General features: G+C 38.8%; 1 protein-coding gene across 1 annotated transcript in view; it reads left to right on the forward strand.

The window, feature by feature from the left end:
- The window catches only part of LOC133642675 (aldehyde dehydrogenase family 16 member A1-like), a 37,367-nt gene extending 15,636 nt beyond the window's left edge, over window positions 1–21,731 (forward strand). Inside the window, exons 8-17 of the mRNA XM_062037025.1 lie at window positions 1,605–1,763; window positions 3,914–4,070; window positions 4,162–4,237; window positions 6,226–6,331; window positions 9,883–10,004; window positions 10,141–10,311; window positions 11,556–11,760; window positions 13,641–13,826; window positions 17,845–17,970; window positions 18,112–21,731. Of these exons, the coding sequence (XP_061893009.1) occupies window positions 1,605–1,763; window positions 3,914–4,070; window positions 4,162–4,237; window positions 6,226–6,331; window positions 9,883–10,004; window positions 10,141–10,311; window positions 11,556–11,760; window positions 13,641–13,826; window positions 17,845–17,970; window positions 18,112–18,267 (1,464 nt within the window). The 3' untranslated portion in view covers window positions 18,268–21,731. The remainder of the gene's footprint in view (window positions 1–1,604; window positions 1,764–3,913; window positions 4,071–4,161; window positions 4,238–6,225; window positions 6,332–9,882; window positions 10,005–10,140; window positions 10,312–11,555; window positions 11,761–13,640; window positions 13,827–17,844; window positions 17,971–18,111) is intronic.
- Window positions 21,732–26,885: the final 5,154 nt, after the last annotated feature.

The following is a 26,885-nucleotide window of genomic DNA, read 5'->3' on the forward strand; positions in this document are numbered from 1 at the left end:
ACCACGGAGGGGATTGTCGGGACAGAGATGACTGTTTGGGAACGCAAAGCGTCCCATTTATTAACAATAAATCTTTCAATCAAACTTTCACATCTTTGACATGGCGAACAGCATTCGTGCAGAGTACAAATAATACAACGGTGCAATGTAATACAAAGTGCTCGCCTGTACGTTATCAAAATAACCAGCCTACCGGTATATGAAAAGTCAGTCTTTAATCATTGTGTCATCGTCTTCCTCCTGCGTACTAAAACCACCGAAATCCTCTTCGTCGGTGTCGGAGAAGAACAGGCCGTAAATAAGCCGCACCCTTGTATAAGCCGCAGGGACCAGAACGAGGGGAAAAAGTAGCGGCTTATAGTCCGGAAATTACGGTAATTAATAATTATTTTGATTGAATATTAGGAGTAGAGATGTCCGATTATCGGCCGATAAATGCTTTAAAATGTAATATTGGAAATTATCGGTATCGGTTTTTTCATTATCGGTATCGTTTTTTTATTTTTTATTTAATTTTTTATTTATTAAATCAACATAAAAAACACAAGATACACTTACAATTAGTGCACCAACCCAAAAAACCTCCCTCACCTATTTACACTCATTCACACTCATTCACACAAAATGGTTGTTTCTTTCTGTTATTAATATTCTGGTTCCTACATTATGTATCAATACAGTCTGCAAGGGATACAGTCCGTAAGCACACATGATTGTGTGTGCTGCTGGTCCACTAATAGTACTAACCTTTAACAGTTAATTTTACTCATTTTCATTAATTACTAGTTTCAATGTAACTGTTTTTATATAGTTTTACTTTCTTTTTTATTCAAGAAAATGTTTTTAATTTATTTATCTTATTTTATTTTATTAATTTTTTTTAAAAAGGACCTTATCTTCACCATACCTGGTTGTCCAAATTAGGCATAATAATGTGTTAATTCCACGACTGTATATATCTGTATCGGTTGATATCGGTATCGGTAATTAAGAGTTGGACAATATCGGAATATCGGATATCGGCCAAAAAGCCATTATCGGACATCCCTAATTAGGAGTATGTAAAAGTTAAAGCTCCTACAGTGTTTACTTCCGTGACGACCTCCTTAAAGCATTGTAATCAATCAGAAATATCAAGCAGCTAAAAGTCAAACATGGATAATTGGATACACTGTTTTGCATTTTGTTTTGTATGCCTTGCAATGGATTTAAATGGGTGTAATTTCACATTTGAAAGGTTGATTGGATGTTTTTTATAATATCCACAAACTTTTGTGAGCAGGTTGTGTTATGAGTGACCATGTGTGTTGACTTTTTATGCTGGGTGAATTTTTTTCCCCTGCTCCATGACATGTACTTAAAATCATCAAAGCACACTTCCATGTGAGTTACTTATGTTGTCCACTAGATGGTGATAAATTAACATCTATCAGATCCAAAATATTCAAATTTGATATAAAAATACCCATCCCTGCCAAATTACTATTTGTATAGTCTCGCGGGTCAAATTGAAGTAGCCTGTGCTATCTATACAAATGAAATTTTATTTATGGATTGATTGTTTTAAACTTGTTTCCTTATCAGTCCTTCCTTTATTCCTACAGACACACTGGGTGCTGTGTGTGCAGGAGAGTGTGTTAAACAATGTGGTGGACCGTCTGCAGCTGCGCATTGCAGGCTTGAAGTGTGTGCCTCTTCCCAGCTGTGAAGCCAGGTTGCTAGTGGACGCCGCAGTGCAGGAAGCTCAACACAAGGGGGCCACGGTTAGTCACAAAACATTTTTGCTAATTTATTTATGCATGGAAAGTTGCACCAAAAAAACATACCTAACATAAGTGCATCTATATATGAAATATTTCACAACATGAATACATAAATTTAGAATAGAAGTAAAAATTCATAGAATTAGAAATCTGTTGGAACTAATGACAAATATATATAGTTGTATTATATAGCTATGCTCTTGTCCTCGCCGATGATGTATCACGTATAACGCATCAGATACGTTAGCCAAAAAATAAGCCCACAAACTAGCGAAAATGAGTAAAAAAACAAAAGTCTTTGGAGACCATTTTTGCAAAGGAGGAAAGGCAATGGCTCCCCACTAATTTAGAGTTATGGTGAGTTGTATTTTTCATGCACTTATTTTTTGCTGTATTAATCTGCTACACGTGGAAGGCTGCTCTGTGCATCAGTAGACACCACACCTTAGGTTTAATTGTGATTAGTCACATGCCGTTACATTGTATGCAATGATGTACTGTAGATGTTGTTTAATTTCTATATGTGTACAGCTCTGGTAATGGGTACATTCGCACCCACCTGCACAAATGTACCTCAGAATGTAACAATCCAAATAAATATTTACTAGGGCATGCATATATAATATGCATTACTTTGACCATTTAAAATCAATGATAACAAAAAGGAAATGCTTAGAAATAGCATAAAAATTCCCCAAAAACTTGGAAAAACGCAATTTATAGCGTTACTTTTTGGTGTAACCATCATAAGCGTTCTGTTCAGGTATATTTATTTTATATTTTGATAAATCATCATATTTATGTATAACTAAATTTAAATAGGTATTGATCAATCTTTAAGCTGTGTGTATTTGATTTGAGTTTGCTTTTGACGTCATATTTAGAATTGTAGTTGAAACTTTTACAACCTTGTGTTGCGCTCATGATGGTGTAACCAAACTAGATTTCATTTAATGATCTTATTATGAATATTTATTCCCTTTTTTACATTTAGAATATTTTAATATTCATTTATAAACATTGAATACATTTCGAATATCAATAAAATGCAATTGCTTTCATCTTATAGGGTAATGTTTAGTTACACCAAGTCATGAGCATAACACTAAGCTTCATCACTTTGACTTGTAATATCTCTAATTCTGGTGGTGTTTTATGCTTTTTTCTTTTTGGAACATGTACTATACATATAATACAATAAAGTCCCATATACAATTATGTTTCTAACAGTACTTTAATTTTGCCTTTGAAAGTGTCCATTAGTGGAGCTGTACACATATGCGTAAACATATGTAGTTATGTGAATGTAATAACACTAAACTTTCTATTTCATTAATGTAAAATACACAATGGACATTATTTATGTAAAATACACAATGGACGCTATACTTTTGTAATGTTTCTTTTAAGGTTTATATTTCCAGTCGTACAATCGTAAATGAAAAAGAAAATAAAGAAATACAACTGCGGAAGGAAAATCATTCAAAAGAAGGAACATAAAACACCAACAAAACTTCAGTAGCTTCTGTTTCTTCATACTATTAACAATCTGTGTAGCTGCACACGCTGGAGTTGAGTAGCTAGGGCAAAATAATGAATTTATTGACAGTGCAGTGTGAAACCCAATGTGTTTACTTTGCAATTAAGTAAACTAAGTCTCAAATGAATATAACTTGCGTAGGCACTTTCTGACGAAACATCCACATTTTGATGTTCGACCTTTTAGCCCTTGGACTGCGGCCCTCTTCATTGTAATTGAATAGCCCAATATCCTCTACCTCAGAAACCACATGTTAGCAAGGTACCCCACAATCATACCACCATTTATACAAGATACTGTATAGACCGGTAAGTAGTGGGTCCCTGTAGAGGGCCCATCAGCTTGTTAGTCCTGAACCTCTGCTATAGTGTATCCATATAAATGTATTTACGGTAATAACTGAGATTTTTATGTTTTTTATGTCCATTATTTTCAGGTTTGTTGCCATTCATTTGGAATGTAACACCCTGCTAGTAGCATGCATCTACTGTACATTAAAAATTACAATGCTGTTAATTTCCTTTCTGTGACAATTCTTAGAACCAAATTGAAGTCCTTGTGCATGTATTAATTATTAACATATAAAAAGTCCTATTTTTCACCTCTTCAGTTGATGCCGTCCTGTGCCGTCCCCTCTTCTGGACCCCAGTATCCTCCTACAGTTCTCTGTGGAGTGGCCCCCTCCTTTCAATGTGTGGTCACGCCCTCTCCTGGCCCGCTGCTCCCTCTTATGACCTTCAGAAGCAACACAGAGGCAGTGACGCTCGGTAATGACGCCCCTGTGGGCGTACAAAGTCATCATCAAGGATCACCCGATGTCCACTGAAGCCTCAGTGTAATGTTCTGTGTTGTATGCAGGCAATCACAGTCCACATGGCCAAGCAGCTTCTATATGGACTGAAGACCTCACTCTGGCTCTGGAGACGGCAAAGAGGTATGCATGCACATGCGCACACCTATGATTTTTTCTGGGCTTTGTTTTTAAACCTCCGCCAAGGAGGTTATTGAGTTTTTTTGTTTCTGTGCGACAGTAGTTACAAACCCCGTTCCAGTTGGGAAATTGTGTTAGATGTAAATATAAACGGAATACAATGATTTGCAAATCCTTTTCAACCCATATTCAATTGAATGCACTACAAAGACAACATATTTGATGTTCAAACTCATAAACTTAATTTTTTTTTGCAAATAATATAATTATATTATTAATTAAAGAATTTCATGGCTGCAACACGTGCCAAAGTAGTTGGGAAAGGGCATGTTCACCACTGTGTTACATGGCCTTTCCTTTTAACAACACTCAGTAAACGTTTGGGAACTGAGGAGACACATTTTTTAAGCTTCTCAGGTGGAATTCTTTCCCATTCTTGCTTGATGTACAGCTTAAGTTGTTCAACAGTCCGGGGGTCTCCGTTGTGGTATTTTAGGCTTCATAATGCGCCACACATTTTCAATGGGACACAGGTCTGGACTACAGGCAGGCCAGTCTAGTACCCGCACTCTTTTACTATGAAGCCACGTTGATGTAACACGTGGTTTGGCATTGTCTTGCTGAAATAAGCAGGGGCGTCCATGGTAACGTTGCTTGGATGGCAACATATGTTGCTCCAAAACCTGTATGTATCTTTCAGCATTAATGGCGCCTTAACAGATGTGTAAGTTACCCATGTCTTGGGCACTAATACACCCCCATACCATTACAGATGCTGGCTTTTCAACTTTGCGCCTATAACAATCCGGATGGTTCTTTTCCTCTTTGGTCCGGAGGACCACAGTTTCCAAAAACAATTTGAAATATGGACTCGTCAGATCACAGAACACTTTTCCACTTTGTATCAGTCCATCTTAGATGAGCTCAGGCCCAGCGAAGCCGACGGCGTTTCTGGGTGTTGTTGATAAACGGTTTTCGCCTTGCATAGGAGAGTTTTAACTTGCACTTACAGATGTAGCGACCACCTGTAGTTACTGACAGTGGGTTTCTAAAGTGTTCCTGAGCCCATGTGGTGATATCCTTTACACACTGATGTCGCTTGTTGATGCAGTACAGCCTGAGGGATGGAAGGTCACGGGCTTAGCTGCTTACGTGCAGTGATTTCTCCAGATTCTCTGAACCCTTTGATGATATTACGGACCGTAGATGGTGAAATCCCTAAATTCCTTGCAATAGCTGGTTGAGAAAGTTTTTTCTTAAACTGTTCAACAATTTGCTCACGCTTTTGTTGACAAAGTGGTGACCCTCGCCCCATCCTTGTTTGTGAATGACTGAGCATTTCATGGAATCTACTTTTATACCCAATCATGGCACCCACCTGTTCCCAATATGCCTGTTCACCTGTTGGATGTTCCAAATAAGTGTTTGATGAGCATTCCTCAACTTTATCAGTATTTATTGCCACCTTTCCCAACTTCTTTGTCACGTGTTGCTGGCATCAAATTCTAAAGTTAATGATTATTTGCAACAAAAAAAAATGTTATCAGTATTAACATCAAATATGTTGTCTTTGTAGCATATTCAACTGAATATGGGTTGAAAATTATTTGCAAATCATTGTATTCCATTTATATTTACATCTAACACAATTTCCCAACTCATATGGAAACGGGGTTTGTACAATAGCTTAGGATTTTTGTAATGGGAATGGGTTTCCAATTACTATTAACATCCACATAATGAAGATGATGGAAAATGTCTCGAAATCCAAAATATGTCATGGGCAAACTGTCAACTTATCCAGTTTAAATGGCATTCACGATGAATAGAACCTCCAATGTCAAACCAAGTTTCATCTTGTTCTGAATAGCATTTGGCAACAATTTCAATTCAAAATGAGAAATTGCCTTTGACACAGTTAGTTTGTTTCTTCATGTCACAACATGGTATTTAAATGTTTCTAATTTTTATGTCTCGCTCTCTTGCTCTAGTCTGTCTGTTGGTTCAGTGTGGGTGAACTCCAAACCTCTATCTGATCCATGTCTTCCTTTTTCGGGTCACAAAGACAGCGGCACCTGCACCGACGGAGGGCAGGAGGTTGGTTCATAATTTTTTTCCCACACTTTCTGTTAATTTCTGCATATACTGTAACACAGCAATTCAAATGTGTACTACAATGCACACAAAATACTTTTGTGTGTTTGTGGAATTTTGTCAGTAATTTCACTTCATTGTGATACCTTGATAAACATTTCTAATGGTAAACTTTGTTTTAGTAAGTAAACATTTCAGAAGCATTATGAGTTAGTTACAATGATGTCAAAAGTTAAATAACGAGTTAACTCATATGGTTAATCACAAAAAAATACCTCATTAATCATGTATAAACACTGATCAATCAGAATTTTTTTTTTGACCGTACATGTTCCTTTACTTGCACTACAAGATGGTTACCTGAAAGGCGGCGCAGGTTGTTACGGTCAGTGATCAGGTCAGCGCAAAGATGACGCCGACTGTTGTGCTCAATGGTGAATTTCACTTCAAAATAAACCCAGACTGGACTTTAGATTAAAGTGAGTTTTAGGATGGGATATACTTTATTCATCCCACAATGGGGAAATTATGTGGTTGTAGTGCAGATACAAAAAGTCCACAAAAAAAAGTTTAAAATACATGAAAACAAGAGAGAGATATTACAGAACACAAATGACATAAAATACATTATAAGAGTACAGAGCTGATGCAACCAGCTGCCACTTAAAGGCCTACTTAAATTAATTTGTTTTATTTAAACGGGGATAGCAGATCCATTATATGTGTCATACTTGATCATTTCGCGATATTGCCATATTTTTGCTGAAAGGATTTAGTATAGAACGACGACGATAAAGTTCGCAACTTTTGGTCTCTGATTAAAAAAAGCCTTGCCTGTACCGGAAGTAGCGTGACGTCACTGGAGGAAGGGCTGCTCACATTTTCCTATTGTTTTCAATGCAGCGAGAGAGATTCAGACCGAGAAAGCGTCGATTACCCCATTAATTTGAGCGAGGATGAAAGATTTGTGGATGAGGAACGTGAAAGTGAAGGACTAGCGTGCAGTGCAGGACGTATCTTTTTTCGCTCTGACCGTAACTTAGGTACAAGGGTTCATTGGATTCCACACTTTCTCCTTTTTCTATTGTGGATCACGGATTTGTATTTTAAACCACCTCGGATACTATATCCTCTTGAAAATGAGAGTCGAGAACGCGAAATGGACATTCACAGTGACTTTTATCTCCACTACACTACATCGGTGAAGCACTTTAGCTACTGAACTAACGTGGTAGCATCGTGCTTAAATGCAGATAGAAACAAAACAAATAAGTCCCTGACTGGAAGTATAGACAGAAGATCAGCAATACTACCAATCTCTAGACATGTAACTACACGGTTAATGCTTTCCAGCTTGGCGAAGCTTGGCAAAGCTTAGCAATGCTGTTGCTAATGACGCCATTGAAGCTAACTTAGCTACGGAACCTCGACAGAGCTATGCTAAAAACATTAGCTCTGCACCTACGCCAGCTCTCATCTGCTCATCACGACCCGTGCTCACCTGCGTTCCAGCGATCGACGGTACGACGAAGGACTTCACCCGATCACAGATGCGGTCGGCAGCCCGCAGACGGAGGAAGTCAAGGTGAGGTCGGCGGCTAGCGCCTCTGCTATCCATCTCAAAGTCTTCCTGGTTGTGTTGCTGTAGTCCGCCGCTAATACACCGATCCCACCTACAACTTTCTTCTTTGCAGTCTCCATTGTTCATTAAACAAATTGCAAAAGATTCACCAACACAGATGTCCAAAATATTGTGGAATTTTGAGATGAAAACAGAGCTTTTTGTATTGGATTCAATGGGCTCCGAATACTTCCGCTTAAACGATTGACGTCACGCGCAAACGTCATCATATCGAAATGTTTTCAGCCGGAAGTTTGCCGGGAAATTTAAAATTGCACTTTATAAGTTAACCCGGCCGTATTGGCATGTGTTGCAATGTTAAGATTTCATTATTGATATATAAACTATCAGACTGCATGGTCGGTAGTAGTGGGTTTCAGTAGGCCTTTAAGTGGCGATGTTTCTACATACAGCTACAAAAGTAAAACACAACGAAAAACCAAAATATGAGCAATAAACAATACATATTGCGCACGGAACAGACCCACAGAGCAACCAAGAGAGCCGACTTTGTCCAAAGCTGCCCACTACCTCTCGGCCAATGTCTGGTCCGCGAGGAAGAGCGGAAATCCGTCCAGGGAGACCGAAGTGTCCCATACACACTAACACAGCCAGGGCTTGTGAAGCTCGTTCTTCCCTCGTCTCCTCCTCCGCGTCTCCTCCGGCCTCTTCACGCGGACTGCGGTGTGGTAGAGAGCCCTCAGCTGGCCTCCGTTGCAAACATGCCCATGGCCACCAAAAGGCTCCCCTGAGGCAGATCCAAAAGTTCACCAAAAAGCGTCGCTGAAGTCACAAAAGTGCCACCTCGAAGGGACCTGAACCAAAAGGCAAAAAACACATGAAAACAAGAGGGAAACATCAAGAACACAAAGGAGAACACACAAGAAAACAGACCTGCAACCAGCATCCACTACAGTGGCGCCATCTTGAAAAAAAAAATTGACGAGTTTTGATCAAATAGATGATGTGCATACAAGTAAAATGTTTAAAATTGTTCATGTGTGACATTCTGACAAAACATTTCATTTGTGTCCACATATTGGGCTGTTTTTTAACTTAATTTCATTTATGCAAGTGGGTAATAACCTGTGATTAATCATGATTAATCCAAATTCAAAATTGATTAATGCAGTGGTTCTAAACCTGGGTTTGATCGAACCCTAGGGGTTCGGTGAGTCGGCCTCAGGGGTTCGGCGGAGCCTCCGCCACGGAAGGTAAAGACACATCCGACTTATCGTGTAAATAAAAACTTCTCCCTATCGGCGTATTATGGATACCCCCAAACAATGTTCCCTCTAATTTTCCATCTGATTTGCAGGTTGTTTGATTGATCGATTGAAACTTTTACTAGCAGATTGCAAAGGAAGAGAATACATTATATGAAACAGTACAGTTTACACAATACAGTACATATTCCTTACAATTGACCACTAAATGGTAACACCCGAATAAGTTTTTCAACTTGTTTAAGTCGGGGTCCACGTTAATCAATTCATGGTAATGTGTGTAAGGTGCTTAATTTGTTGTGAGTTCATGCACTGTGTTGGTTTTGTTCTTTGAAGAAGGTGATGTTCATGCACGGTTCATTTTGTGCACCAGTAAAAAACATAACTTTTTCTTGAATTTGAAAAAAAAACATTTTATTTTTCACTAAAGAAGGGTTCGGTGAATGCGCATATGAAACTGGTGGGGTTCGGTACCTCCAACGAGGTTAAGAACCACTGGATTAATGTGATTTAAAAATATATATATCATTTAACAGCACTAGTTTAAAAAAAAATTTAAATACATTATTTTTCAGGATCCCATGTGCGTATGAAAAATCATATGCCCATGCATAAAATAATTATGAAGCTGGAGCTAGATTTGCATTATCAGACAAATATTTAAAGGGGAAACAATCATCATAATCATCATAATCTATTTCTTCTAGGGTCTGTATCATTTTCTACAACTAACTTCCACCTCTGCTGTTCGTCGTACTTCACCTCTTGCTATGGACTACACAAATTTTGGAACTGATGCACCTCAAGTTATAATTCCGGATGAAACTGGGTATGCCTGTTCTTTATTTAACTCAGTATGTTAAAAGTTGGTATTAATTGTACATCATCATTAACATACAGTTTTGTGGTTGAAATATCTTCTATTGGTAATTAAGGGCATTTTGTTCATATACTCTCTTGTACAGTACGGCAAAGTCCTACTTACAGTTTGTTGCTGGCAAGGTATGCAAGTCAGAGTCTGGCTGCAGTGTGGCAGTTTATCCACAAGGAAGCGGCAGCGTGTTGTGCTACTGTCCCGACGGAGGCCGGAAAGATGTCCGTAATGCCGTGGAGGCAGCTATCAAAGTTCAGCCTGGGTGAGACCCCTGTATCCAAACACGCAATCACCCTTTATGTTGCCTAATCCAGTTGACAGAAACACATATTTATTCTGGCACAAGCCTTTTCGACCTGCAGTGCAAACAAGTCCATGTTAGCAAGACTGGATGCTTTGGTCGGATGTTACAGGTTCACTGTGGCTTTTTCTACGCCAACTAGCGGCGATGAGACTCATTCATTCTTAAAGTAATCTTACTTATCTCATCATATGAAATATGACTTACTTCACTAATTATTATTATTAAATTACTACTATTATGTATTTATTTATTTATTTTTTATTGTGATTACTTATGGAGTTTATTGTGAATAAATTGTGAACAGGAAGTGAACAAAATTTTTTAGCAACTGTTATGTAAAGAAAAGGGGTAGGATTAAATAAGCTCTGCTTCTTCCTACTCCTTTTCGAACATGTTGAAAAGAGAAACTGGAAATTGTGATGTATCATGTTGTATGCTTGCATGTTCGAAATAAACTCAAACTCAACTCAACCCCATTTTTTGCTCGCAACCTAAAGTATAACATTTAGCTGAGAGACACCCCGTATCCGGAAAACTTCTAAAAATTTGGCCCACGAGACGCCACGAGTGCAATAAACCATGACGGGTAGCGGTGTATTCATACCAAATACAAATAGCCAGGGGTGTGAGAGCTGCCATTTTGTTACCATCAAATGCACCTCAACCATTAATTATACTTGCAAGATAAACAGCACAGCATTCACTTGTATGACCCAATCCAAACAACTTTCCCGAGTCATGGTACAAAAAAAAAAAAAATCAACCAGCACAAAAAGTCAACAAACATGGTCACACATAACACAACATGCTCATTGAACTTTGTGGATATTAAAAAAAAAAAGTCCAATCAACATCAAAAAAATCTAAATTACACCCATTTAAATCCATTACAAGAGATAATGGGAAAAATGCAAAACACTTTATCCACACGTATCCATGTTTTGCTCATTTTAGCTGCTTGATATTTCTGATTGATTAAAACAAGGTAGGAGTTGAACGTTCACATACTTCTAATAACCAATTAGAATACTTAATAATTATTTATCCATTATATTATAATAATAATATGTACTCATATTTGTCGTTACTTTGCATGCAGTCGGCTTGCAGCCCCCGGCCAAATTTTTTACTTTTAAAAAAGTTTGGACAACTTGTTCTGAAAAATCTGAATATTTAGCAATGACATAACTTTTGTCCTCTAGGTGGATGAAAAAGAGTCCATCTGCACGCGCTCAGTCCATTCAGTCTCTGGCCAAGGGCCTTGAGGGAAAAAGGCGAGAAATAGCGACGTCAATCAGCAGCCAAACTGGTCTCCCATTGGAACAAGCCGACACGGAGGTGGAGCTCAGCATCGCCAGGCTCAGTGAATGGGCGGCCTACTGTGACAAAGTTTGCGGCAGAACTCTGGTAAACTCTCCCTGAATTAATACATTTGAGAGGTTGAAGTATTATACATATTATATGTACAGGTAAAAGCCAGTAAATTAGAATATTTTGAAAAACTTGATTTATTTCAGTAATTGCATTCAAAAGGTGTAACTTGTACATTATATTTATTCATTGCACACAGACTGATGCATTCAAATGTTTATTTCATTTAATTTTGATGATTTGAAGTGGCAACAAATGAAAATCCAAAATTCCGTGTGTCACAAAATTAGAATATTACTTAAGGCTAATACAAAAAAGGGATTTTTAGAAATGTTGGCCAACTGAAAAGTATGAAAATGAAAAATATGAGCATGTACAATACTCAATACTTGGTTGGAGCTCCTTTTGCCTCAATTACTGCGTTAATGCGGCGTGGCATGGAGTCGATGAGTTTCTGGCACTGCTCAGGTGTTATGAGAGCCCAGGTTGCTCTGATAGTGGCCTTCAACTCTTCTGCGTTTTTGGGTCTGGCATTCTGCATCTTCCTTTTCACAATACCCCACAGATTTTCTATGGGGCTAAGGTCAGGGGAGTTGGCGGGCCAATTTAGAACAGAAATACCATGGTCCGTAAACCAGGCACGGGTAGATTTTGCGCTGTGTGCAGGCGCCAAGTCCTGTTGGAACTTGAAATCTCCATCTGTATAGAGCAGGTCAGCAGCAGGAAGCATGAAGTGCTCTAAAACTTGCTGGTAGACGGCTGCGTTGACCCTGGATCTCAGGAAACATAGTGGACTGACACCAGCAGATGACATGGCACCCCAAACCATCACTGATGGTGGAAACTTTACACTAGACTTGTCCCAGAGTCTGGAGGAAGACAGGAGAGGCACAGGATCCATGTTGCCTGAAGTCTAGTGTAAAGTTTCCACCATCAGTGATGGTTTGGGGTGCCATGTCATCTGCTGGTGTCGGTCCACTCTGTTTCCTGAGATCCAGGGTCAACGCAGCCGTCTACCAGCAAGTTTTAGAGCACTTCATGCTTCCTGCTGCTGACCTGCTCTATGCAGATGGAGATTTCAAGTTCCAACAGGACTTGGCGCCTGCACACAGCGCAAAATCTACCCGTGCCTGGTTTACGGACCATGGTATTTCTGTTCTAAATTGGCCCGCCAACTCCCCTGACCTTAGCCCCATAGAAAATCTGTGGGGTATTGTGAAAAGGAAGATGCAGAATGCCAGACCCAAAAACGCAGAAGAGTTGAAGGCCACTATCAGAGCAACCTGGGCTCTCATAACACCTGAGCAGTGCCAGAAACTCATCGACTCCATGCCACGCCGCATTAACGCAGTAATTGAGGCAAAAGGAGCTCCAACCAAGTATTGAGTATTGTACATGCTCATATTTTTCATTTTCATACTTTTCAGTTGGCCAACATTTCTAAAAATCCCTTTTTTGTATTAGCCTTAAGTAATATTCTAATTTTGTGACACGCGGAATTTTGGATTTTCATTTGTTGCCACTTCAAATCATCAAAATTAAATGAAATAAACATTTGAATGCATCAGTCTGTGTGCAATGAATAAATATAATGTACAAGTTACACCTTTTGAATGCAATTACTGAAATAAATCAAGTTTTTCAAAATATTCTAATTTACTGGCTTTTACCTGTATATTAACATTCCCTAGTCACGTCCGTTGTGTCTTTGAGCAAGAAACTTCACCCTTGCTCCTGATGGGTCTTGGTTAGGGCCTTGCATGGCAGCTTCCACCATCAGTATGTGAATGTGTGTGTGAATGTGGAAATAGTGTCAAAGCGCTTTGAGTACTTTGAAGGTAGAAAAGCGCAATACAAGTATAACCCATTCCTGATTCAAACCCTCATTAACGTATTGTATGGTGTGTCTTTTTCAGCCTATGCCACAGTCTGGCTCAGGTCTCTCCATCCCTGAAGCGCTGGGCGTGGTAGGGGCGGTCCTACCTGAGAAGCAACCCCTCCACTCCATGGTAACAATGCTTGGGGCAGCCATCGCCACAGGTAACGCCATCATCATGGTACCCAGCGAGGATTGTCCACTGCCAGCATTGACTTTTATTCAGGTAAGTGACGACAATATTTTTCAAGTAACTCAGTCGCCATGTTGGGGATAAAACAATGGAAAGTCATGCTAGTATAAACTGTCAAGTTTTAAACATAAATCAATTTTGTAATATTATAAGCTCCTTTGCCACAACGTTAGATACATCCACACAGTTCAAGTTTGATTGATACTTTGAGATAGGTACCGTATTTTTCGGAGTATAAGTCGCTCCGGAGTATAAGTCGCTCCGGAGTATAAGTCGCACCGGCCGAAAATGCATAATAAAGAAGGAAAAAACATATATAAGTCGCACTGGAGTATAAGTCGCATTTTTGGGGGAAATTTATTTGATAAAAGCCAACACCAAGAATAGACATTTGAAAGGCAATTTAAAATAAATAAAGAATAGTGAACAACAGGCTGAATAAGTGTATGTTATATGAGGCATAAATAACCAACTGAGAACGTGCCTGGTATGTTAATGTTACATATTATGGTAAAAGTCATTCAAATAACTATAACATATAGAACATGCTATACGTTTACCAAACAATCTGTCACTCCTAATCGCTAAATCCCATGAAATCTTATACGTCTAGTCTCTTACGTGAGTGAGCTAAATAATATTATTTGATATTTTACGGTAATGTGTAAATAATTTCACACGTAAGTCGCTCCTGAGTATAAGTCGCACCCCCGGCCAAACTAGGAAAAAAACTGCGACTTATAGTCCGAAAAATACGGTATTGATTACCTCACTTTTGACAAATGTATGACATATTTTTTAGGTTGATGAAACCCAGAAGTGAGGCTCCAGGGGCTATTGTTGTCTTAAAGTTTTTTATTGGCCCTCTGCATTTTGTAAAAACAAAACATTCATTATTGTTATATTTGTATTTGATCTCTGAAAATTACACTTTGTCATCTGAAACACAAAGCAAAGCTAAGCTTTGTTTGATTGTTTCAATAGTTTAGCATAGAACCCCTGGCAAAAATTATGAAATCGCAACACTTTGAGGATGTTCATTCAGTTGTTTAACGTTGTTAAAAAAGCAGCTAACAGACATTAGACAAAACTATAATAATATCAAATGGCAACTTTCTGTCTTTAAGAAACACTAAAAAAAAATCGAGAAAATGACTTGTGGTAGTCGGTAACAGTTTCATTTACAGATAAAGCGGCGTGAAAAAAATATAGAATCATTCAAATCTGAGGAAAACATTGTGGAATCACCCTGTAAATATTAATTTCCAAAGCTAACACCTTCATCAGGTTAAACCTGTTCATTAAGCCGCAGTTAAAAAGGAGTGTTCACACCTTGGAGAGCTGTTGCACCAGGTGGATTGACATGAATCATGGCTTTCACACGAGAGATGTCAATGGACATAAAGGAGAGGATTATGAAACTTTTTCAAGAATGTAAATTATTCATGCAATGTTGCAAATGACGTGTCTGAAATCTCAACCACAAACAACATGGGAAGGTTGTAAAAGGCCAGCGTACTGGTATACCAAAGAAACGGAAAATGCACAGCAAAACAAATGAACAAATGGGTGGAAACTGGAGTCGCTGTCTGCGATCGAACCATAACCACCTAAAGTAAATGGGATTTAAATATAAAAAAGCCGTCATTAACAACTAAACAGAAAAAACAAGCTTGCAATGGGCTAAGGAAAGGCAATGGTGGGCTATATATGACTGGATGAAAGTCATGTTCAGTGCATTGGGTAAAGTGATGATGCTGGAACTTTTGTTTGGTGCCGTTCCAATGAGATTTATGAAGATGACTGCCTGAAGAAAACATGCACATTTCTACAGTCATTGATGATATGGAGCTGCATGTCACATAATGGCATTGGAGGGATGGCTGTCATTACATTTTCAATAAATGCACAGGTTTATGTTGACATTCTGGACACGTCTCTTATTCCAGCAATCGAAAAGATGTTTGGGAATGATGAAATGATTTTTCAAGACGATAATGCATCTTGCAATAGAGCAGTAACTGTGAAAACTTTCCTTGAAAAAAAGATACAAAAAATCAATGTCATGGCCCGCAAATAGTCCGGATCTCAATGAAACTGAAAATCTGAGGGGGAAATAAAAAAAAATGGCCCGTAACAAGACTCCAACCTGCAAATCTAATCTGACAACAGCAATCAGAGAAAGTTAGTGCAAGATTGATGTTCTGTTTGTCACTTGTTATGTCCATGCCTCAGAGAATGCAAGCTGTTAAAAAAGACAGAACTGGCAGTGTGTTTTAGTGCTTGTTGTTTGTTTGTTTTTCATGATTCTATATGTATTTCCTCAGAATTGAGTGATTCCATAATTGTTTCACTCTACTTTATCTAAAAATGAAACGGTCACTGACTACCACAATTTATATTCTTGATTTGTTTTACTGTTTCTTAAAGCCAGAAAGTTGCCATTTGAAATGACTAGAGTTTTGTGTCATGTCTGTTATCGGCTTTTTTCTCTACAAACTCAAACAACCGAATTAACATCCTCCGGAGACATGTGAAACATTTTTGCCATGCGCTGTATATTAACTTTGGATTGGTTTTAGCATCTTTAATGTACAAAATGTATCAAAGTGAACCCGTGCCAATTTTGGACACCCATTAGGAACTACACTAGAACTTCACCAACTTGTGTGTTTTAATGTTTTGGTACATAAGAGTGTATTCACTTTATCTATTTATTTATTTAACCTTTATTTAACCAGGTAAAATCCCATTGAGGTCAAAGATCTCTTTTCCAAGGGAGACCTGGCCAAGAGGGCAGCAGCAAGGTTACATTAAAAACAGTAAACACATAAAACATCACATTTACAACATTAAAACTTGCTCACATGACACATGTGCATACAGACAAGGTAGACTGCAGTCCTTTCACAGAAGCTTTAAACTCATTCAATGTAACAAGGGTTTGAAGTTTAATATTCGATTGTAGGTTATTCCAAGCCTTCGGTGCTGAAAACCTAAATGCTTTCTTGCCCAGTTTAGTTCTTACTTTGGGGACGACAAATTGCAGAACATTCATTGAACGAAGATTGTGTCTTCCTTGTTTCTTTGTTTAAAGATAAGACAGATAAGATGGAGTGATACCCAGAATGGTTTTGTAGATGAAAATATACCAATGATTGACGCGTCGAGCACATAAAGATGTCCAGTTAACCATTGAGTATAATACGCAATGGTGAGTAAGGGGAGCGCAGTTGGTGATGAATCTCAGTGCCCCGTGGTACACACTATCCAGCTTGTGGAGACAACCAGCAGTAGCATTCATGTACAACACATCTCCATTGTCAATAACAGGTAAAAAGGTTGTTTCCACCAATTTCTGTTTCACAGTAAAAGAAAAGCACTAACGTGAATACAGTATATGCTAAGGTAGCTGAACAAAGTGAAACATTAAATTGGTGTAGTCTGTATTAATATATGCAGTATGTCATGAATAATGAATTTATTTTACTTTTACAATATGCTAAAGCAGTGGTTTTCAAATGGGGGTACGCGTACCCCTGGGGGTACTTGAAGGTATGCCAAGGGGTACGTGAGATTTTTTTTTAATATTCTAAAAATAGCAACAATTCAAAAATCCTTTATAAATATAAAAAAAAGCCTATCTTTTTTTTCCAAATAGTTCAAGAAAGACCACTACAAATGAGCAATATTTTGCACTGTTATACAATTTAATAAATCAGAAACTGATGACATAGTGCTGTATTTTACTTCTTTATCACTTTTTTTCAACCAAAAATGCTTTGCTCTGATTAGGGGGTACTTGAATTTAAAAAAAATTCACAGGGGGTACATTACTGAAAAAAGGTTGAGAACCAATGTGCTAAAGGGCCAATAAACAAACTGGACAAACCTGATATACATGTAGTGCAAACAAAACAGTTGGTTTCTATGTTTGCTTTGTTAAAATGTTTCCCTTCAACAGTCCCCACCCGTTTTAAAGATGATTAATGACATATAATAATAATGTGCTGATGTACACACAAAAGGGTTCATGTCCGTGTGCTTCTAGGTGCTCCAGTCTTCAGATCTGCCTGCAGGATTGGTGAACGTCATTACAGGAAGAAGAGACCAGCTAACAAAGGCTTTGGCGAATCACAGCGTCATCAAGGCCATCTGGTATTGGGGCAGTGATGAGGTGAGGATTGCGCCCATCAGGCATGAGGACAACGAAACTGAAGGAGCTCAACAATTCTTCTAGTGTCATCTATACTTATACATGTCACTATAATGTCAGTATTTAGACACCTCTCATGACAATGCTCTCTATTTGCTGTAGGGCTGCCAGTACCTGCAGCACACCTGCACCAGCCCTCTGAAAACGCTGCGCCTGTTCGGGAAAGACGGTGACAGGGACTGGTCTCACGCCTCTGTCTTAGAGGAGATGTGGAGGAACGCCATCCAGTGGAAGAGTGTGTGGATTCCTACAGCATAATGACAAAAAAACAAGAAGATAAAGGTTGTGTTTTCTTCTAAATCTCAACTTAATTGGTTTTACATATACAGTGGTACCTCAACTTGCGAGTAATTCGGCTGTTTGCTAGAGCATAATTTTATGTACGGACATTTCCGAACATTTGAAGTAGTATTTGTCCACAGCTGTAATTTAGATTATATCGGTAATTATAGGCAGTTGAATTCCTAAATGTTGGCTGTCACTTTGCAACAGATAAAAATTAGCTTGAAGCTATCGCTGGTCTGTGCAATAAATGTATAGTGCAATGTCCGTATCACATAAACAAACAGCCCACAGCCAGAGATCGACACAATCCGGCTGTCCAACCACCGGAAATTACAACATGAGTGCAAAGGATGACACCCATCAAATCAAAACACCAAACCATTAAAAACATTTAGTAGCCTCTGTGAAGTGTTCACAATCATCAGGGCCGTCAGTCTGCACCACCCCTAAGCAGAATTTAACGTCCACGCCAAAACATCCACACAGCGGACATTAATCCATGAAAATATAAAGAAGCTGCCGAATGGTCTGCACGACTTTTCTCATATGTTCTTTTCTCCTGACTTCACAAACCGGACGAATGAGCATTAGCCTTGCTCACTGGGTTGTTGCTGTCAACTCTGATCTCGCTAGTACGTTACTCAAAGAGGTCTGTGGTCAACATAAACAACAAATTCTTAGTTCATAGTATTCTAGTTCATACGAAAACAGTGTTGCCAGATCCCATGAGAGAAACAAGCAGGCACTTGTAAGAAAATAAGGCTAAAATCGCTTATAATAAGCGGACTTGGCAACACAGGATGGAGAAGGAGCCTGAAGGAGATACTGCATTAGTCCGGTTCCCAAGATAAATGCTGTACAATATTACATAATTTTATAAAGAGTGTTTATAGTAGATTCTATTGGATTGACTTTCAAACAATATTTACTATCTAAAAGTTTTTTATTCTTTTTAAAAAGCATGTTGCATGTTAAAATTGTGCTCCTTGGGTGGGGAAGACAAGCTTGCATTAAATTGATTTCAGTTTATTTCAATGAACGGGACTGATTTGAGATACAAGTGTTTTGAGGTACAGTGTATGCGCTCAATCGAGGAATGCAGTGCGCTTCTAATTGAAACACACTTAAGTTGGTCCTGTTTATGTCTGTCGACAAAGTCATCAAGTAGTGGTCCACTGTGTTCATCTTATTACCGTATTTTTCGGACTGTAAGTCGCTCCGGAGTATAAGTCGCACCGGCCGAAAATGCATAATAAAGAAGGAAAAAAACATATATAAGTCGCACTGGAGTATAAGTCGCATTTTTTGGGGAAATGTATTTGATAAAACCCAACACCAAGAATAGACAGGCTGAATAAGTGTACGTTATATGACGCATAAATAACCAACTGAGAACGTGCCTGGTATGTTAACGTAACATATTATGGTAAGAGTCATTCAAATAACTATAACATATAGAACATGCTATACGTTTATCAAACAATCTGTCACTCCTAATTGCTAAATCCCATGAAATCTTATACGTCTAGTCTCTTACGTGAATGAGCTAAATAATATTATTTGATATTTTACGGTAATGTGTTAATAATTTCACACATAAGTCGCTCCTGAGTATAAGTCGCACCCCCGGCCAAACTATGAAAAAAACTGCGACTTATAGTCCGAAAAATACGGTACTTGAATTATCCCGCTTAAATCAACATCAACGTATACGGTCGACGGATTTTGTCGACATAACATTTGAGCGCCAAAGGGGCCATTCCCATTTAGACCGAGTCCCTTTTTGTTGATGTGTTGTAGTAGAGGTGGTCCTCATTTACGACGTTCCGTACGCGCTCCCATAAATGAATTAAAAACTTGATGTAGTTCCGTAAATATGATAAGACTCACTCAAACTAGTTGCAGCGAGCTATCCTTTCTTAGCGTAGCACAGTGATAACATCGGTTATAGTCAACTTTTTTCATTCGCTTATGTTTCCCAAGTGTACTGTGACAGCTCATGGAGCCTTTATTGCTGAAATTAAAATAAACATAATAAAAAGTTGAACTAGACGAGAAAAGTCCAGCTATATTGGCTGCCTTTTTAGTCTCAACAATTAGACTCCCGCCACCCAAAACACGTGTTTGTAACCTCATGACCACCAACTGTATCATTATCGCTAAGCGGCGTGAAACAACAGCAACATACACAACATTAAAACCGTGACTTCCTGTTCAGTGCAAAGTCGGATTCAAAATAAAAGCATGGCAATGTTCACAGCAACTAACAAAATTCAAACATGCACTGAAATACCGCAGCGGCTTTGCTAGATAGGAGTATAAATATGATATGAAAACACAGGAATCTAAATAAAAATATGCGCAAATCATTTATTATATCCCTTTCTCCTTATGCCGCTGCCAAAGTAAATGTGCAAGCAATGGCTATAATTACAGTTTTGTCAACTGCATATGTTGACATCAGTCAGCCAGTTGGAGGGAAGTCGACATAAACCGGGTTCTACTGTAATATGAAGATTTAATGAAAAATAAAAGTTTATAAAAATATATATTGCAGTCCCCTATTTTCCCCGTGAGTTATGGACATGTGCGTCCAACTAATTAATTAAATGTAAAAAGACCCCTTCACATATAACAAGACTGAAGTGGATAATAGACCCCAGTCGTGCTTTGCTACGAGTTATTTTCTAAATTCAATTGTGTTTCTCACATTCTTTATCAAAATGCTGGCACTCACAACTTATTTTGGCCCCACGGTGGCCTATTTTGTGTTTAATCGTACTTAATCGAAACCGAGACATATTTTTGCTTTCCTAAAATGTAATCATACTAAAACCAAGGCATGAAATCTGAGGTACCGCTGTATTTTGTTGCTTTGACAAATCCATATGTGGAATTTTTATCAGTTAAATGCGAGCCTGTCTGTGTAAATGTAGCCTATAAAAGATTTAAAGTGCGCTGTAAAAATCCAACCGATAGGTTGATAAGCAATGATTGATAAGGGCTGAATCAAATGAGGGCCAAAGGTCGTGCTGCAGTGTTTTTCAACAGCAGAGAGTAGACTGGCAAAACAGTTACTGTTCCTCAAATGGCAATCAAAACAATAATGGTGATATTTTCATGACGTACTGACCGTCTGCCGCCATATCCTGCTCTCCTACCTCATTAAGTTTTATATGTGCAGTGTGTGTGACACAACTCTGTATAATAATAATAATAGAAAGCATTTGGATGAAACATGAAGGTTCCACTTTTTCTTAAGCGAGCAGTATTGTCAAAAGTGAATTGTGCCAACTGTGTTTTGTCAAAATAATATATGCTTTTTTTATAAACATGCTTTGTAAACATTCCACTGCCAAATAAGCGGCAGTTCTTTCTGATTATGTGCTGAAAATCTCAATTTCCCCTCTGGGATTAATAAAGTACTTCTGATTCTGATTCTGATTAAAAAGTATAATGAAAATATAACTTTACTTGCTGCCCTGTTTTATTGGACCGCCACAATAAGATGTCACCCTCGCTCATAGACACTTTAAAATGGGACTGCTTGTGAATGGAGCTTATCGCACAGGCATTGTAATTCTGCTATCTACCACACCTCATTAGCACCTGGTCTACCACAGAATAAGAAAACATAGCAGGAGCAGGGATCATTTGTTGCCAAGTTAGTTTTAGTCTACAACATATTCTGCTGTTGTGTGTGTGTGTGTAGGGTTTTCCCAGTAAAAGCCCTTACATTTTTTTCTCAGTAAGAGGAGTCTGTGCCTGGCGCGGGTTCCAATAAAGGTAGGTCTTTATTGTCATTGCAAAAGTACAACAAAACTTTGTTTTCAGCACAAACCCGTTCAAGATTAGACAAAACAAACAGTGTACAGCAGGGGTCCCCAAACTACGGCCCGCGGGCCGCATCCGGCCCGCCAGCGTCCAAAATCAGGCCCGCGGGAAGTCCCAGGTATAAAAAATATATATATAAATTTATTTATTTATTTTTTTTAAAATTATTATAATTTTTCTTATCTACTTTGTACCGCTTGCTACTCACGGTGTCTCCTAGCCGCTCAGGCAAATCATATTGTCTAAAAATGCATTTTCTCATTGATAACGTGACATCATCGCGCGCGCGGAAAGTGCGCTATATATATCTAATATATATATATTATATATATATATATATATATATATATATATATATATATATATATATATATATATATATATATATATATATATATATATATATGTGTATACAGCCCGGCCCCCGGCCAAATTGTTTTAACCCAATGCGGCCCCCGAGTCAAAAAGTTTGGGGACCCCTGGTGTACAGGGTTACAGAACAGGAACGCTGATGGGTCGCCACAAGGCGCCCCGTAAAAGATGGGAAAAAGGTAAAACGCTGGGGAAGGAAGAGTAAAAAAATACAATCTAGACTGGGCTCCTAAGGGGGCCCAGTCTGGAGTGGGAAAAAACCTCCATAGCAAAGCACATATACATATTACAACGTACATCTCGAGATATCTAGCAACAGAGGGAAGGGAGTGCGAGGTCATGATGGTAGGCCGCAGCTCTCAGGCGCTGACCATCCATTCATCACCTCTATGGGATTTGCGTCGAGGGCGTTGGGTTGCGGCGGTGGGGTGTGTAAGTGTGGCATACAGTTTTGTGGTTGCGTGAGTGTGTGTGTGTGTGTGTGTGTGTGTGTGTGTGTAAGCCCGTAGTGTGTCTCTGTTCCGCGGCCTTGATGTTTTTGCAGTCGCTAGTCCAAAGTCAACAACAACAAGTGTGTGTCCATGAGAGACAAGAAGGGAGTTGTGTCTTCGCTGCACTGTCCTTCGGGAGAGTCTCGACGCCAGGGAAACAATCCGAGTTAGAATGTTTTGTATGCGAGTGAAAATAAAATTAGCTTTTCACTCTAAATTGTCTATGACTGGTCCTCAAAAACTGCGGGGCAGACAGTCCGATGTGATCCAAAATCACAAGAGTGTCCACAGTTCTTCCCGCATCCTCCAATCGTTTGTGGCAGCTTTGGGCTACTTTGAAGACTGCCAGAAACTTCCAATTTGTCGACAAACCAGAGCAACGCTTACTCCAATCAGCAGATGTCCTGTTGTCATAATTCCGAATAGGTGGATATCTTCACGTCCTCGACAGAAAAGGGTCACCGGGCACGCGGCACTCCTTCTTCTCCCAAGAGTCCGTCGTGTGTCTAGCAACAACCGCTTCGTCTCGACAGCAGGTTCCCCCAAACCCAAGATCTTGTCAATTTCGTTGAGGCCAGTTAAATAGTTCCAATGTTTAGATTTGGAGAGCAGTGCAAAAAGAGGTAACAAGAAAGTTAAGACAAGACAAAGAAGCAAGCAGGAGAGATAAGGGAGAGGAAAGGGGAGCGTCCACCCTCGATGAGTGCCAGAGAGAAAGTCCTGAGTACACCAGTTGGAGTGCTATACATTTATTTAAACTAAAACACAAAAATAAATCCCCAAAGTATTTATTTTATTCTGTTGTGGCAAACAGTTTACATGCCATGTCAAACAAAAAGACTAACACACGCAACAACGAGGGCCATGAAATAAACGGTCAGAAAAACCATGAGACTCGATCAATTGTTGCAAACAAGCCTCAGTGATCCACACCAGAGGACAGTACACATTAGACAACAATGACATTTTTCAACCAATTTTCTGCAATAAACAAATCCAATATTGAATAAAAAGTAGGGATAATACTTATAATAGTTCTAATGACAATAATTAAAATGATTCAAAACATAAATTTCCCTGAATAAATTCAGTTATAAAATATGCATTTCACAACCAAAAATGGTGCCTACAGTGTGTATGTAAAGTCTAGAGCAGTGGTTCTTAACCTTGTTGGAGGTACCGAACCCCACCAGTTTCATATGCGCATTCACCGAACCCTTCTTTAGTGAAAAATTAAAAGTTTTTTTTTAAATTCAAGACAGTTATATGTTTTTGGTAACACTTTAGTATGGGGTACATATTCTAAGTAACAAAGACTTAATTTAGAGTTTATTGGACACTAGGGGAACATATTCTAAGTAACAAAGACTTAACTTAGAGTTATTTGGTTGGGGTTAGTGTCAGAAAAATTGTATGTAAATTATCCAAAAAAAATCCGTTCTCTGAGTTCCCAATGAACAGACAAGGGGCTGTCTTTGTTGCACCAAGCAAAGGCTTGGAAAATTCCATTGTGTACGATGGGAGTAGATGGGAGTGGGGTTATCTATTGTCATCGAAGACCTGCCCAAGCTGAATCCGGGACTAGCCCAAGCCCGAGGCATCTTTTTCTTTTGTGTTAATGTGACCGAAAACAATGACTGTTTACATACTCCCCATTCCTTTAGAAACAGATGTTGTTATGTAAACAGGGAAAGTCCAAATAAAAAGAGGTGGCGTACAATCTTTCGCCAGAGCGTGAGTGACACTGTAAGAGGTTACAGGTCGACGGCGTCTCTCCTCAATTGAGTCCAAATTTGAATTCTGCCTCTGTTTGATTCTTTGCTTCTTGTCTTGTTTAATAGATGTCATCAGTGTTTGAACCTGACAGTTAGGGTTAGAGGGTTAGGGCCAGGGTTAGAGGGTTAGGGTTATAATAAGGCCATGCAGAGTAAGGCATTAATAAGTACTTAATAATGACTGGTTAAGAGCCAATATGTTACTAATTTGCATGTTAATAAGCAACTAATTAATGGTGAATATGTTCCCCATACTAAAGTGTTACCATGTTTTTTTTACTGGTGCACAAAATTAACCGTGTATGAAGATCACCTTGTTCAAAGAGCAAAACCAACACAGTGCATAAACTCACAACAAATTACACGCCTGCAAATCAGTGTGACTTTTGCTGTTGCCGTATCCGTAATACGCCGGTAGGGAAAAGTTTTTATGTACACGATGAGTCAGGTGTGTCTTGACCTCCGCCGAACCCCTGACCCCGACTCACCGAAACCCTAGGGTTCGATCGAACCCAGGTTAAGAACCACTGCCCTAATGTATGTGATTTTACCAGAGGTGGTGGAAAAAAACTGTTTAGTTGTTGCCTTTTCTTTGTTAACTCTGCCATATTTAGTCTTAGGAATGACTATTAGGTATATTTCACTGTTCAAATACTGTACTCTATAACGGAGTACGAAATAAAAAGGTAAAGAGGCGATCACAGTAAAGGCTACCATTTAGCAGCCTTTTATAATGTGCTTTTGTTTTGTCCGATGTGTAAAATACTGAGCTATACAGTCATTGCAGGACTACACAGTATAGTAATTGCCCGGGAGTTGTGTGCAGAACTGAATAATAAAAAAGAAGAGGAAAATAACACTCTTATCATCATTTTCATTGCACAAATTCACCCTGAAGTGAACATATATTGTGCAATGAGGTCAACTTCCTGTCAGACACCGCTATGGTCACAAGACTTCTCCCTTTTGTAACCCATGACAGTGCAAAAAAACAGGAAGCTTGACAGGATGTCTTTTTAAAAAAAAAAAAGCTGAGTCACAACAATGACACAGCAAAATCCTCTGTTGATACAAGAATTTGTGAAGGACTGAGTCACTTTTGCCAAAAAAAAAACAAAACAAAACCGCGCAGTCAGGATACAAGGCACCACTACACTGCTGAGTAACTGTGACTCAGCAAAAGTTAAGGTATTATATTTTACTGTCACGTTAGCAAATGTCTAATAATATAATTACGTAGAAGAGCAAGACAGCTAATGAGTGTGGATATGTAGGTTTCTTCATTGTGCAACCAGGTGGTAAGACTAAATAATACACATAAAATAAGGGGTGATATCTAGAAATGACTGCATTAATAGATATTGGAGTAAAATGTTAACAGAAGTGTGCAATTCATAAATGGTGGATAAAAACTAAGCAGAGATGAAGGAAATGTGTTGAAAAAAATATACAGTGCTAATAAGCAAATGGGAGTTTAAAAATTGAGTAAAATGTAATAAGTAGTAGAATTGGGATACATAAGTATATTTATTTTATGTTTAATTAAGATTGATCATGACGACCTTAATACTAGCTGCTGAAAAATAACCACAAAATTAATGTAACCATGTATTTGAATAACACAATAGAAGAAACACAAATACTACAATGTTTTTGTTGTGTTTACTAAGGGGAGGTGACGGCAAACATACACCAGGGGGCAGTATATACAAATATTTATTATATATATATATATGGACAATATATATATATATATATAATAATACTAAACAATACAACTAAACTAAGGAAATGGAGTGTGAACTAGAATACAAGAGTGTGTATGGCGTAAGACTATGTGTAGTATTTAACTGGAATGTGTGTTACCAAGTGTTGAACGAGATACGAGGAAGTCCAGGGGGCAGACAGGTGATCCGGGATACAAGCTAGCACGAGGGACTGGTGCTAGCTCGGGGGCTAGCCAAGGGACTGGTGCTAGCTCGGGGGCTAGCCGAGGGACTGGTGCTAGCTCGGGGGCTAGCAGAGGGACTGGTGCTAGCTCGGGGGCTAGCCGAGGGACTGGTGCTAGCTCGTGTTGAACGAGATACGAGGAAGTCCAGGGGGCAGGCAGGTGATCCGG

Source organism: Entelurus aequoreus, linkage group LG25 (assembly GCF_033978785.1).
Source record: "Entelurus aequoreus isolate RoL-2023_Sb linkage group LG25, RoL_Eaeq_v1.1, whole genome shotgun sequence".
NCBI lineage: Eukaryota > Metazoa > Chordata > Actinopteri > Syngnathiformes > Syngnathidae > Entelurus > Entelurus aequoreus.